Source organism: Callithrix jacchus, chromosome 14 (assembly GCF_049354715.1).
Source record: "Callithrix jacchus isolate 240 chromosome 14, calJac240_pri, whole genome shotgun sequence".
Taxonomy (NCBI): domain Eukaryota; kingdom Metazoa; phylum Chordata; class Mammalia; order Primates; family Cebidae; genus Callithrix; species Callithrix jacchus.
This window is the reverse complement of record NC_133515.1, coordinates 71,525,138-71,537,439: the sequence shown is the minus strand read 5'-3', so window position 1 is coordinate 71,537,439 and position 12,302 is coordinate 71,525,138. Positions and strand designations below refer to the sequence as shown.

The 12,302-nt window shown below is 43.9% G+C and overlaps 1 protein-coding gene across 4 annotated transcripts in view; it reads right to left on the bottom strand.

Annotated features, from left to right (window-relative positions):
- Positions 1-12,302, bottom strand: part of THADA (THADA armadillo repeat containing) — a 361,249-nt gene that overhangs the window by 88,938 nt on the left and 260,009 nt on the right. For all 4 annotated transcript variants that reach the window (XM_035272684.3, XM_035272683.3, XM_035272686.3 and 1 more), the window contains one exon: positions 511-605. In XM_035272684.3, coding sequence (XP_035128575.3) covers positions 511-605 — 95 coding nt within the window. The remainder of the gene's footprint in view (positions 1-510; positions 606-12,302) is intronic.

Genomic DNA, 12,302 nt, shown 5'->3' with positions numbered 1-12,302 from the left:
GGACAACTGAACGTGTATCTGGGATCCATACCCAGAAACATACATGACCAAGAAACATGGGGAAAGTCAGAGGTTGAGGCAGCAACTCGTAAGTCCATTGGTGTCGGGGTCGATTAGAGAAGAGTCTCAAATACCCAGCATCAAATGAGCCCAGCTCAGTCATCTCCACAGAATGGAACAGAATGAACTTGCAGCTATTCAAAATGATGAACTTTCAAAGAAAATACAAAAAATAGCAAAAAGCCAGGGCTGTAGAAGCACAGAGGGTATCTGAGTAGAGTTCACTGTTCCCTGAATGATCAACTAGAAAATAAATGACAAACTTCCAAAAAGGACAAGTTTCCCCGAGAAAGTTCTATGAGGGAACTATATGACACCGTTTAAGTTTGATGTGTGGTTAGTCTTTAAAAAGTACAAGGTGGAGCAGTGTGTGGCAGAGCCACTCAAAACGCCACCTGCATTTCAAAGATGTGCAACAATTCCAAAATATAGTATAACTATGAATCATACCTGGCTGGTTGTCCTTTGTAGATTTGTTGAGGCAGCAAGTCAATAGGAAGAGAATATCAATATATACAGCTCTGGTCACCAAACATGGATTTTGCCTAGAAAGGTAAAGAACAGAATATACATTGATATTTTATCTCCCTTAGGTCTGGGTCTCAGGAAGGAGAACATGGGTATTTTCTATGGTATATGATGGGGTTTAAGCAGCTACGGCCAATGGTAAGAAAAGATGTACAATCATTGATGGCAAGAAAATAAGCAACTCGTGAGAAAATGAAATCCTTGACCATATGATGGAGGCCAAGGCTATGTGTAGACAACATAGATAAACACTCTATGCTTTGGCTTCAAATAAAATAAAATGAAAACAAACAAATACCAAGATCGAATCCTGGCTAGTTGAAAACAAGATGGGGCAGAAGGGGTGGGGAGATGGTATTCTATTATTCCTCTCTTAAGTGTAGAAATTTGGAGAAAAAAAATCATCAGACATGAAAATCAGATTTAGTGTTTTGGAGAAGGAAAACTAACTCACATATGAAAAACTGTATCTAGGGACTTGAAATAACTAGTTCAATAACAGACATGTGGCAAGATTAACAAACATTGGAGATGACATTTTCCCCAATAAACGGAATTTTTTCTTCATTCAATATATGGAGCAGCTCTTTGAACCACACAGTGGAAACAGTAAGTGGGCTCTGATTTGGGGGTCTACATACAAAAGGAAGAACAAAGACTTTCTTTTTAAGAACAGTACTGAAGGGCCTTGACTCTTGAGTGTCTTTGGCCATGAAAAGGCTAAAACATCTTTGGTGTACTAATAATACAACATGAGTAATAGAGACAGTAGGGACAGACCTACATTTGAGTCCCGGCTTTCCCACTTATTATTTATGTGACCTGAATCAGACTCCTGACTTGTAAAATGGGAACTATATTATCACCTCTGCTACGGTTTGAATGTCCCTGCTAAAACTCATGTTGAAATTTAATGCCATTGTAACAATATTAAGAGGCAGAGCCTTTAAGGGGTGACTGGGTCATGAGGGTTCTGTGCTCATGAATGAATTAATGCTGCGATCTCGGGACTGGGCTAGTCATTTGGAGCGTGGGTTTGTTATGAAGACAAGTTTGGCCTGATATCCTCTCTGTCTTGTGTACTCTCTTCTGATTTCACCCTTCCACCATGGGATGACCCTTACCAGATGCCAGTGCCATGCTCTTGGACTTCTCTGGCTCCAGAACCATAAGCTAAATAGATTTCTTTTCTTAATAAATTATGTAGTCTGTGGTATTCTGTTACAGAAATAGAAAATGGACTAAGACAGCCTTACTGTGAGTCACTGTGAGTGTTCAATGTGGTACAGGAAACTTAAAATGCCCATCTCAGTGCCTGGCCATGGCAGATGTTCCGGAACATCTATGCCCTGCCCTTGTCTACTTCCAACACGGATTAGGAGATGGCACGGAAACTGGCACAAGTGTTCTGGCTAGTGAGTTTACATGTGGCTTAATCCTGAAATCTATCCTTCTCATTTCCTATAAACAAACAGTTTTACCATTTCCTTAAAGTTTATTCACACCTCTATCCTGAACTGCCTATATCTGGAGCTGGCATATGTCTAACATGAAAAATGTATCAGATACATTTTTTATTTTTTAAGACAGTCTCACTCTGTCACCCAGGCAAGTGGTGCAATCTCAGCTTACTGCAACCTCCACGTCCCAGGTTCAAGTGATTCTCTTGCCTCAGTCTCCCGAGAAGCTGGGATTACAGGTGCATACTATTGTACCTGGCTAATTTTTTGTATTTTTAGTGGAGACAAGGTTTTTCTATGTCGGCCAGTCTGGTCTCAAACTCCTGGCCTCAAGTGATCTCACCCACCTTGCCTTCCCAAAGTGCTGGGATTACAGGCAAGAGCTACCATACCTGCCCTGTATCAGATACTTCTGATTAAGATCTGTCCGATATTAAGGGTCTCTTTGTTGCTCAACTGCCCCAGTTCAGCCCCCATGACTTGCCTCACTTATGTAACTGCTTGCTCTCTGACCTTTACCTAGTGAAACTACTAGTTTATACATATACCTCAGGTCTGGCCTAATTTCACACCTATGCCTAGTTATCTTTAAAATTTCATTTTTTTGTTTTATTTATTTATTTTGAGACAGGGCTTTGTTCTATCGCCCCAGCTGGAGTGCACCGGCATGATCTCTGCTTACTGCAACCCTGACCTCCTGGACTCAAGTGATCCTCCCACCTAAGCCTCCTAAGTAGCTGGGACTAGAGGTACACACCACCATGTCTGGCTAATTTTTGTATTTTTTTTTTTTTTTAATAGAGACAGAGTTTTATCATATTGCCCAGGCTGGTCTCAAACTCCTGGGCTCAAGCTATACACCTACCTTGGCCTCCCAAAGTGCTAGGATTATAGGCATGAGCCACTGTACCAGGTCTAAAATTTCATTAAAAAAAATAGGCATTTGAGAGGCTGAGGCAGGCAGATAACCTGAAGTCAGGAGTTCGAGACAGCCTTGCCAACATGGTGAAACCCCATTTCTACTAAAAATACAAAAAATTAGTCAAGCATGGTGGCACACACCCATAATTCCATCTACTCTGGAGGCTGAGGCAGGAGAATCACTTGAGCCTGGGAAGCAGAGTTGCAGTAAGCCACCCTCTAGCCTGGGTGACAAAGTGAGACTCTGTCTACAAAAAAAGTAATACATGCAAAAATAATAGAAAAAGCACAAAAGAACATGCAAGGAAAATGAAGTGCCTTTTCCATAACCCTGTCCCCTGCCCACATTCTGTTCCCCTGAGGCAACCAGGGGACCTGGTTACTACTTTCTAGCACGTCCTTCCAGGCACATTCTATTCTTTTATAAGCATCTATCTGCTACCTGCTTGTTTATATACATGGTGGCTTACTATATATTAGGTTCTGATCATTACTTCTTTTCACTAATATATTTCGGATACCATTCTATTAAGAACATAGAGATTTGCCTCATTTTCTTTTCTTTTTCTTTTTTGAGACAGGGTCTTGCTCTGTCACCCAGGCTGAAGTGCAGTGGCATGACCGCAGCTCACTGTAGCCTCAACCTCCTAGGCTCAAGTGATCCTTCTACCTCAGCCTCCCAAATACCTGGGTCTACAGGTGCATGCCACCACAACCAGCTAATTTTTAAAATTATTTTTTTAGAGATGGGGTCTGGCTATACTGTCCAGCCTGGGGTTCTGCTTTTTAACCTTGCCCCTATCTTTTGTCTCTAGTTTATCCTGGGATTCTCAATCATCACTTTCTGCTGTTACTCTTCCATTCACTATGGAAAGCCCACAATCTAGGAAAACTTTAATGATATCATTCCCAATGGGAAAGGTTTCTACTGTTTAGCAGTTGGGTCTGCCCCGTGCTAAAGCAAGAGCCACTCAGGGAGGAAAGCCAGTGGCCTGAGAAAGCAGGTATGGCAGCTCCTGTGCATCCAGCCTGGACTAGGTGCAAGGAGGATGTGCATAGGAGATAGCTTACGACCTGAGAATTTTGTCTAGTTTTGGAGACCAAAAAAAAAGACCACCTTTGAACAGGATGTAAGATGTTAAGCCAACAAACAAACAAACAAAACCCACCAGGGCAGACTGGAGAAATGAGGTTATACTTCCAATCGGGCCATGTAAGATGGGAAGAATCCAGAGACAAAGTTGATAAGGAAGGGCATTTTGAAAGAGGGTAAATGAGAGGGAATTCATCTGGCTTCTCTAGACCTGAAGAGAGCCAGCCTGGGAAGATTAGAGAATGCATTCAGAAGGTAGAAAGAAGAGCAAGGCAGGTCAGGCTTTTAAGTGACGAGATACTTCATGCTAACTGAGTGTTCCTTAGTATAGCAGTTGACTGCCTGCTCCCATGTGGCCTCACAGTCATAGCTTCTTGCCCCAAATGTTTTTCTGGTTTTCGGTGGAGCCATACAGAGCCATAAAGAAAAGTTGTTGAGAAACTCTTTTGCCTTTCAAGTCTGATGAGGAGCCCGGTTTCCATGAGATTTTCAGCTAAGTTAGCATATTTTTAAAAGTTTCTAAATGAATAGAGGAAAGGTTGATGATCTTTAGAGTCTCCTGCCAGACTGAAGTGTTTTGCATCTTCCCTAGGCCCGGTACAGGCCGGTGACCTTACTGGCCTCCTGGGACACTTCAGGAATCACTGACTGCTCCCACAACTGTGAGGCTTGGGGCCAAGTCTGATGTAGTCAACGAGATCATGGGAGGCTCCATCAAATGCTGCTGCTTTGGAGTCCAGGAAACAGAAGATCTGCGGCCACAAAGGAGGCCATCCATGGCTTCTCCTTTGAGAGGACTCTGAGAGAAATTCTGGCCTGGAGCCCACTGCTCATGACTCCACCCTTGAGGACAGCCAAGGCCTCATAACATCCCTGTCTGGAGTCACAGAGCTGGGCTTCACTCTGAACTGGCTTCTAAGTCAGGAAAATAATTTTTTTCATTCTTTTTCTCTTGCTATTACTTGGTGTTTGTTCTGACTTGGAAATGGTGCACTGTGAGTTTAGGGTGAGCCAGAGGTTTGTTCTCAGTCTGTCAAGCCACTTTGATGATGGGAACAAAATCCCAAAGAACAGCACGCCAGCTGGACAGGAAACTAAGTCACAGGGTTTTGGTGGGCTTGGGGATTTTTCTACCCCCAAATGGAAAAATCCTGGCATGGAGCACGGCATAATGAAGATTTATAGTGCTTGAAAAAAATCAGAAGTGATCAGGTTCTAGCAGATGCACTGAAAAGCAGCATAACAGTGGCTCTCGAAGGAGGAAAAGGAATCCACTACTATGCGGATGAAGTTGACATACAGAAGGTGAAATGAAGGCCCTGTTAAGACTCTTGTTTTCGACCACTGTTTTTTAACGTTAGTCCCTTACAAATATCCACTTGAGAACCTGATTAATATGTTTTTGCCTTGGGAAATCACTGAACTTCTTTAAATCTCCTGCCCTCTCTCCTAGAAACTGGGAGAAGCAGAAGGCAGGCAGAGAGCGGGGCTTCCCAGACACGTCCACAAAGGCCCCAGTGTCTAGAGGACAGCAGGAGTCTTGGGAAGTCTGTGATAAATTATTCACTTTTCCTGTCCCTTCCGGAATCCCAGTGGCTGCAGGTTTGTTTTTTTTTTTTAAACTGAGGCCTATTCATTCAGAAGACATTTATTAAGAGGCTAATGAGAGCCAGGAATAGTGGTGGGTTTGGAAATATGAAGATGAAGTGATTCAGTGACACAGTCACTGCCCTCAAGGAACTTAGAGTCCTGAATAGTGTTTTTCAAACTGCAAGTTATGATTCATTTAGTTGGTTATGAAATCAACCAGTGGGTGTGGTCACCAAAAAGGAAGGAAAGAAAGAAGAAAGAAAGAAAGGAAGGAAGAGGAGGAGGAAGGGACGAAAGAGGAGAGAGATGGGGGCAGAGGAGGAAGGGAGAGAAGGAGCTAGGAGGAAGACAGAGGGGGGAAGGAGGAAAATATAATCAGAGCGTATCAAAGTAGTGTAGTAAGGGTAAGCAACGTTTCATTAAGGTTTTTGTTATATATCAGGTTTCCATAAAGTGCTTGCCAAGCATGAATTTTTAACAAGTTATCTTTAAGATGTAAATAACCAATAAAATGCAATAAGCTTAGTGGTATCAAGAGAATTATGCTTTGTATCCAAAATGACAGTAGATATGTTGAAAGCAAACATTCCTGAAATTAAATATGCTATATCTTGAGCAAATTCCCTCTCTGTTACATTTTTGATGGATGATTTCTATCTTACATAGCTATTAAAATTTCAGACTATGCATGATTTCACGTGTGTGCACAGTATATACACACAAACATATGCATTAGGCCATATGTAAAAGCTATTTCTTGTTATGAATGGCTGCCAAAAACAAAAACACTTGAAAACCACTAGTGTAGTTGGGAAAACACACAACGCTCATGCTAGAGTATGATGGGTACCCCAAAAGGAGGGGTTGACAGGGTAACTGTTTGTCTGGGTGAGTCAGGAAGGGCCTTGGCAGAGAGCTGGAGAATGGGGAGGATGTAGACCAGGGCAAAGTGATCCCAACAGAGGAAGTAACATGTCTAAAGACTTGGGGACATGATATGTTTAGAGAATAACAAGTGCTAAAAGGAAAATGGTATGGGGGGTGGGGGATAGGGAGGAAATGATACAGGATGAGTCAACAGGGTCCCAAAATAGAAGTGGTCTTTCAGAGCTCCACAAGTTCCAGACAGTGAAGATCCCAGTGGGACCCTGTCAGCTCAAGTCACACTGGACAGCTGGGGTCCCCACTCAATACTGTGAAGCCTTGGTGGGTTCCCGGGAATAGAGAGTGAATTCACTTCGGACATACCAAGCTCCACCAGAATTCACTGCCATCTTCAGAGGGCTGGACACTGCTGTTCTGGCTTTAGGTTGCTAGTGTCTGTTAAGGTCTCCAAGACCCATGGCTTAACTTTATTAATATAGAAACATTTACTGAGAAGTATGGGCGATATCCTTCCTGGGGTGGTAAGGGAAGGGAGAGGAAAAGGTTCTGGCTTTGCAGAGGTTATGATCTTGTTGGGGGAGGGGTATACGTAAAGGGAAAAAATACTCATAAAAACAATCAGCAGTCATGGAGGAAGGCTCTAGAGGCATTGGAGAGATCTGAGCTGGTAAAAGAGAAGGAATTCCAGAAAATCAAACAGGTGCAGCTGGCAGGCTCATCCTAGCCTATCTGGGCTAAATCTCTTAGTTCCTATATAAGCAGCTCAGATCACTTCTGTTCTCAAACACAACAAGCAAGAAGCATTAGAAGCTTCTTGCCATGAAGCCAGCACTGGAGTTAATGAAGCAATATCCTACGGACAACCAGCAGGCCTATAATGGGCTGAAAAGAAAGAAACCAGATTGAGATGAAAAGTGGGTGAGGGGCAAAGGAAGAGAAGGCAGGTGAGAAGGAGAGTGGAGGTTAGAAGAATGGGAGAGGGAGGTGGAGTGTAGTGGCTCACGTTTGTAATCCTAACACTTTGGGAGGTCGAGGTGGGTGGATCACGAGGTCAGGAGTTTGAGACCAGCCTGGCCAAATGGTGAAACCCTATCTCTACCAAAAATACAAAAATTAGCTGGGCGTGGTGCCACACGCCTGTAATTCCAGCTACTTGGGAGGCTAAGGCAGGAGAATCACTTGAACCTGGGGGGCGGAGGTTGTGGTGAGCCAAGAATGCACCACTGCACTCTGACCTGGGCGACAGAGTGAGACTCCATCTAAAAAAAAAAAAAAAAAGAATGGAAGAGGGAAAATGGTGGAAGAGGGAAAGGGGAAATTAGTCTACACCATGTTTCCACATCCTGTTAAGATCCCTCCACTTGACACATGTCGAGCCACCTTATGCCCTTTATTTAAAATTCACTTCAAGCTGGGTGTAGGTGGCTCAGGTGCCTAGAATCCCAGCTTCTCTGAAGGCTGGCATGGAAGGATTGCTTGAGATCAGGAGTTCAAGACCAGCCTGGGCAACATAGTGAGATCCTATCGCAAACAACAATAACAACAACAAACCCCCTCCTCTATTTCTAGAGGATTACCTTCCTGACTATCCAGAAAACTACCTCTAAGGACAAAATGAACAGCTGACTCGACCGAGGATATTTTGTTGACCTTTCTCTGGTCTCCCAGAGATCCCACTGGCCATCTTTGTAGTCTTGGCAGCTCACATCACTGTAACAGCTGTCCACAGACCAGACACTGCCTCTCTTTGTATTTGGTTATATCTTGTGGATAGGAGTTAGGAGGTACTTCTTTGATGGAGGCCACATTAAGTCATGTAAATGTGGAAGTATAAATTAAATAAAAAGAATCCACCTCTGCCATTCTGATTTCCATTTTTTTACCACACCCCACAGGCAAGTAACCATCATGTGGCACTCATAGAGAAACAATAAGGTATCTGTTTAAACCAGAATGCAAAATGGTGAACTGTAGAATATATATTTAAACAAGTTATTTCCCCACTGTAGCACGGAGAGTTTAGCTCAGCATGCAGGGCCTGGCTGGCTACCAGGAGTTGCTCGTTTGCCTTGCCCTCTCTGGGGGAGGTGTGACAGCAGAACTGCATTTTTATGGTATGCCCCAACATCCATCCTGCCTTTCTTGGCCTGGAGCTTTGCAAGTGTTTATACTCACAGCCACATGTATATGTGGCCTCACAGCCCTCCTACTTGGATTTTCCTTTTAAAGTGAAGCCATCCTCCATGCCCTGCTCTGGTGGTTGACCAACTTATAGGGAATTCTTACAGAGTCACCATGCACAAAGTGAGAGACTGTTAGTCTGTCCAGAAAGTGACTGAAGGTCCAGCCATGTACTGCAGAGCACAGTGGGCTTTCCCTGGAAGAGCAGGTTTTGGTCCTGGCTAATGTAATCTGTGAAAGCAGAGGGTCTTACCCACTCTGCCGAGGTTCTGGGTAGGCATTCAGCAAGGCCCCAGCAGTCTACAGTAGGTACTTGGGTCCTCTTTTCAGGTTAGGGCCGAAGCCACAGCCTCCTCTGTTTCCCGTAGGAATGCTGCTGCTGGAGGAAGCCCAAGGCTTCAATGCCATAGCTTTGCCTTTCCCTCCTAATATTAATCACCTGCCTTTTCAGAGAGCCCCCAGGGAGCCTCCAGAATCCTCATATTTTTCCATCTTTCTATTAGGCATCTTGTTCTCATTACTGTACTAACACTCAAGCTATGAGCAGAGAATGATGAAAAAGAGACCTTGGTGTGGGGCTTGGGGTTTGTTCAAAGCCTGGGGAAACTGGTTTAGAGGGTGTATGTTTTTTATTCCTTTTATGAGAGATGCGTGTTTCACTCCCTCTGTGACTTGTTTAAAAGTAAAGTTTAATATGCTGCCAGAGAAATTGCTGGTTAATAACTTAATAAGCTATGTGCCGGGAATTATGGGAGAAAAGTAGTATCCAAGAAAACTTTTATTGTACAGTTTGGGGCTTGGAAGATATATAGCTTCAATTCTTAAACAGAATGTTAACAGATGTCCCCTTTCTTTTCAAACCTTACTTTCTCTCTAAAAGCATGAAAAAGAATAAATAGGTGAGGTGAATGAAATCTTCCGGATGCTGCCGGAGCTATGTAAATCACAAGGTGAGAATTTCTAACAGCACCGCCAACGGGACCGCAGTCATGTGAACTTGGCAAGGCAGACACTTGGAAATCAGCCCTGGTAAAAATAGTAGTAGTGATAATAACAACATCAACATCTTACTATATTAAAAGTTTTCTCTTTAAAAATATTATTTCATTTTATCTTTGTAAAATTCTTAAGGAAGAAAACACACATTATTATTCCCATTTTTATAAATCAACAAAGTAGACCAAGATTAGGGCAGAAACCAAGAATAGAATCAAGGTTTTCTAAACAACAAACTGTATCTATGTGTCCCAAACACAATCAGGTGAAAAGTGAGTCAATGGGCCAAGCAACTGGAGACCACATAGACTGGTGCTATATCCTGGTAGCCAGTCTGGTGAAAAGCACGGCTCCAAGTGCAGCAGTTTCTGTGAGGACCGGCATAAAGGCACGTTTTCAGCTGGCAATTATGCTGATAGAGACTTCCTTATTTGACAGTAGACATTTCCTGCATCTTCTCAGCACTTTTCTGTTTGTACTTCCATTACTCACTATGCCCTCCCTTGCTCTCTTCTATTTCACACCTTCATTTTAGAGCTTCCCACTTTACAGATGAAAACTGAGGCCTGAAGAAATGATAGGCCACACCTTGCTGGTCAGTAGTCCAGCAGGGGCCAGACCCCGGACCTCCTAACCCTGAGTATCCTCTGCCTCTCCTCAACAGCAGCGCACTGTGTTTTCTGCCTAGAGGCTTCCACTCACCAAGTGCTTCTAGACGTGACTCTCCTTATGGTTACGCAGGAACGCAGAGCTTGCAACCGGTCAGGGCCCCTCTAGCTTAGGGAGTCCTAGAGTGAGCCCCTGAACTTTTCTGGGAAGGTGTTATTCCCAGAGGCCCCGGGCCAGTCTAATTGCTGAGGAAGCCTGGTCATCACCAGGGTAAGGAAAGAATAGTGAGACTTTGGAGGACCTCTCTCCAAGATGCTCCCTTGGCCCATTCATGTAAGACCAGTTCATGTTGCCTTGAGCCCTCCTGGAGGTGGCTGAAAGCCCGGCTGCATGGGACAAACATATCAGGGCTGGGTAGCTCAATATGGCGGCAGACCAGTGCTCCCGCCAGGCCGGGACACTGCCGTAAAGCCTGTGTCAGTTACTGACTTCAGCTAGGTACTTCTCTACCAGGTCACTCCCGGAAAACAGCTGTGTGACCCAGAAGAACTCACTTATTTACGTGTTAAAATTTAGGGACAGCCAGCCAGCTGAGAGTGGATTTCTGAGGAAAAGGGATATAGAATCGCTAAGTTTTGATAGCAAGAAGGTCTGGAGCATGAAGACCTATCCATGGAGGGCAGCTCCTGAGAGAGGGCCCTGGCAGCCCAAGGACACGGAGTTGTAGAATTTTCCACAAGGATGATCAGGCACCAGGAGAGGAAGAAAGCGGGTCAAGAGACAAAAACAAACTTGCTATTTACATCCCTAACTTGAGCCATCTTCTGAGACAGCCACGTCTTTCAAGTAGGGAGACGTTGCCTGCCCCCGTGTCAATGACCTTTTCTACAAATATCGGCTTAGATTAGATCATTGTTTTGAAACAGGGAGTCAGGGTGCTTCTCTTAGTCTCCTCTGGGGCTACCAATGGGAGGGAAGCCATACAGGTGGGTCTCCAGGCCCCCACCCCAACTTAAAACCATATTGAAACCATCTCTACTATCTTCAATATCTTGAATTTCCACATAAGCTTGTTCAAAGAAAGAATTCCACCAGATCAGACGATCTCTAAATTCCCTTTACTGTTTGTTAGAAATTCTGAGATTCTATGGTATTCTTAGCAATGTTGGAAAGACAAAAGCCATGTGGTCTCAAGTGCATACAAACATCTCTATTCCCATTACGAGTAGGCAGGCAACAGGGGCTTCCAGCTGACGAGGACTGCTGATAGAGAGATTTCTGTTAATCCTGAAGAGAGACTAGAAACTCTGATGACCACTGAAGGAGGTTGGAAAGATTTAAAGCATTCAGTGTATTTCATGTGCATATAGATAGCAGCCTACTTACCAGTGTCAGCCAGAGCCTGTGGACTTCCTCTTAACTCCTGGATCAAGTCCATATTCCTCTGGCTGACATCTGAGGGCTTCCACAACTGGTCTCTTATCAAATCTTGCACTGCTCTCTACAGCACAGCACCTCTCCTTCAGCTCAGTCTCCTCACTGGCCCATGATCTAGCATATGCACTCCCTCCAGTGTCCCACTGCACACGGTGCCTGTCATCTTGACGTTCTTTTCCCACCACTTCTTGGTGTTTCCAAATCACACTCTACTCTCAAATATCTAACTCCTCTTAGAAGGCCTTCCTTGAGTATCTCAGTTCACATTCTTTCCTGAACTCTTGTACTTACTGTATGTACTTCTATGTGCTTCACTGTCTAGATTTTCTTTTAGATTCATTCAACCATAACTAAACTCTGACAACAGAGACTTCATTATATATACTTAACTATATAACACACACATACACACACACACATACACACACACACACACACACACACACTCTAGGTTCCCACAATGCTGAGCACTGTACTAAGTTGATTCCTTTTGTGGACTTGGGCAATGAGACCTTCACCACTTATTGGCAACAATGGTTCTA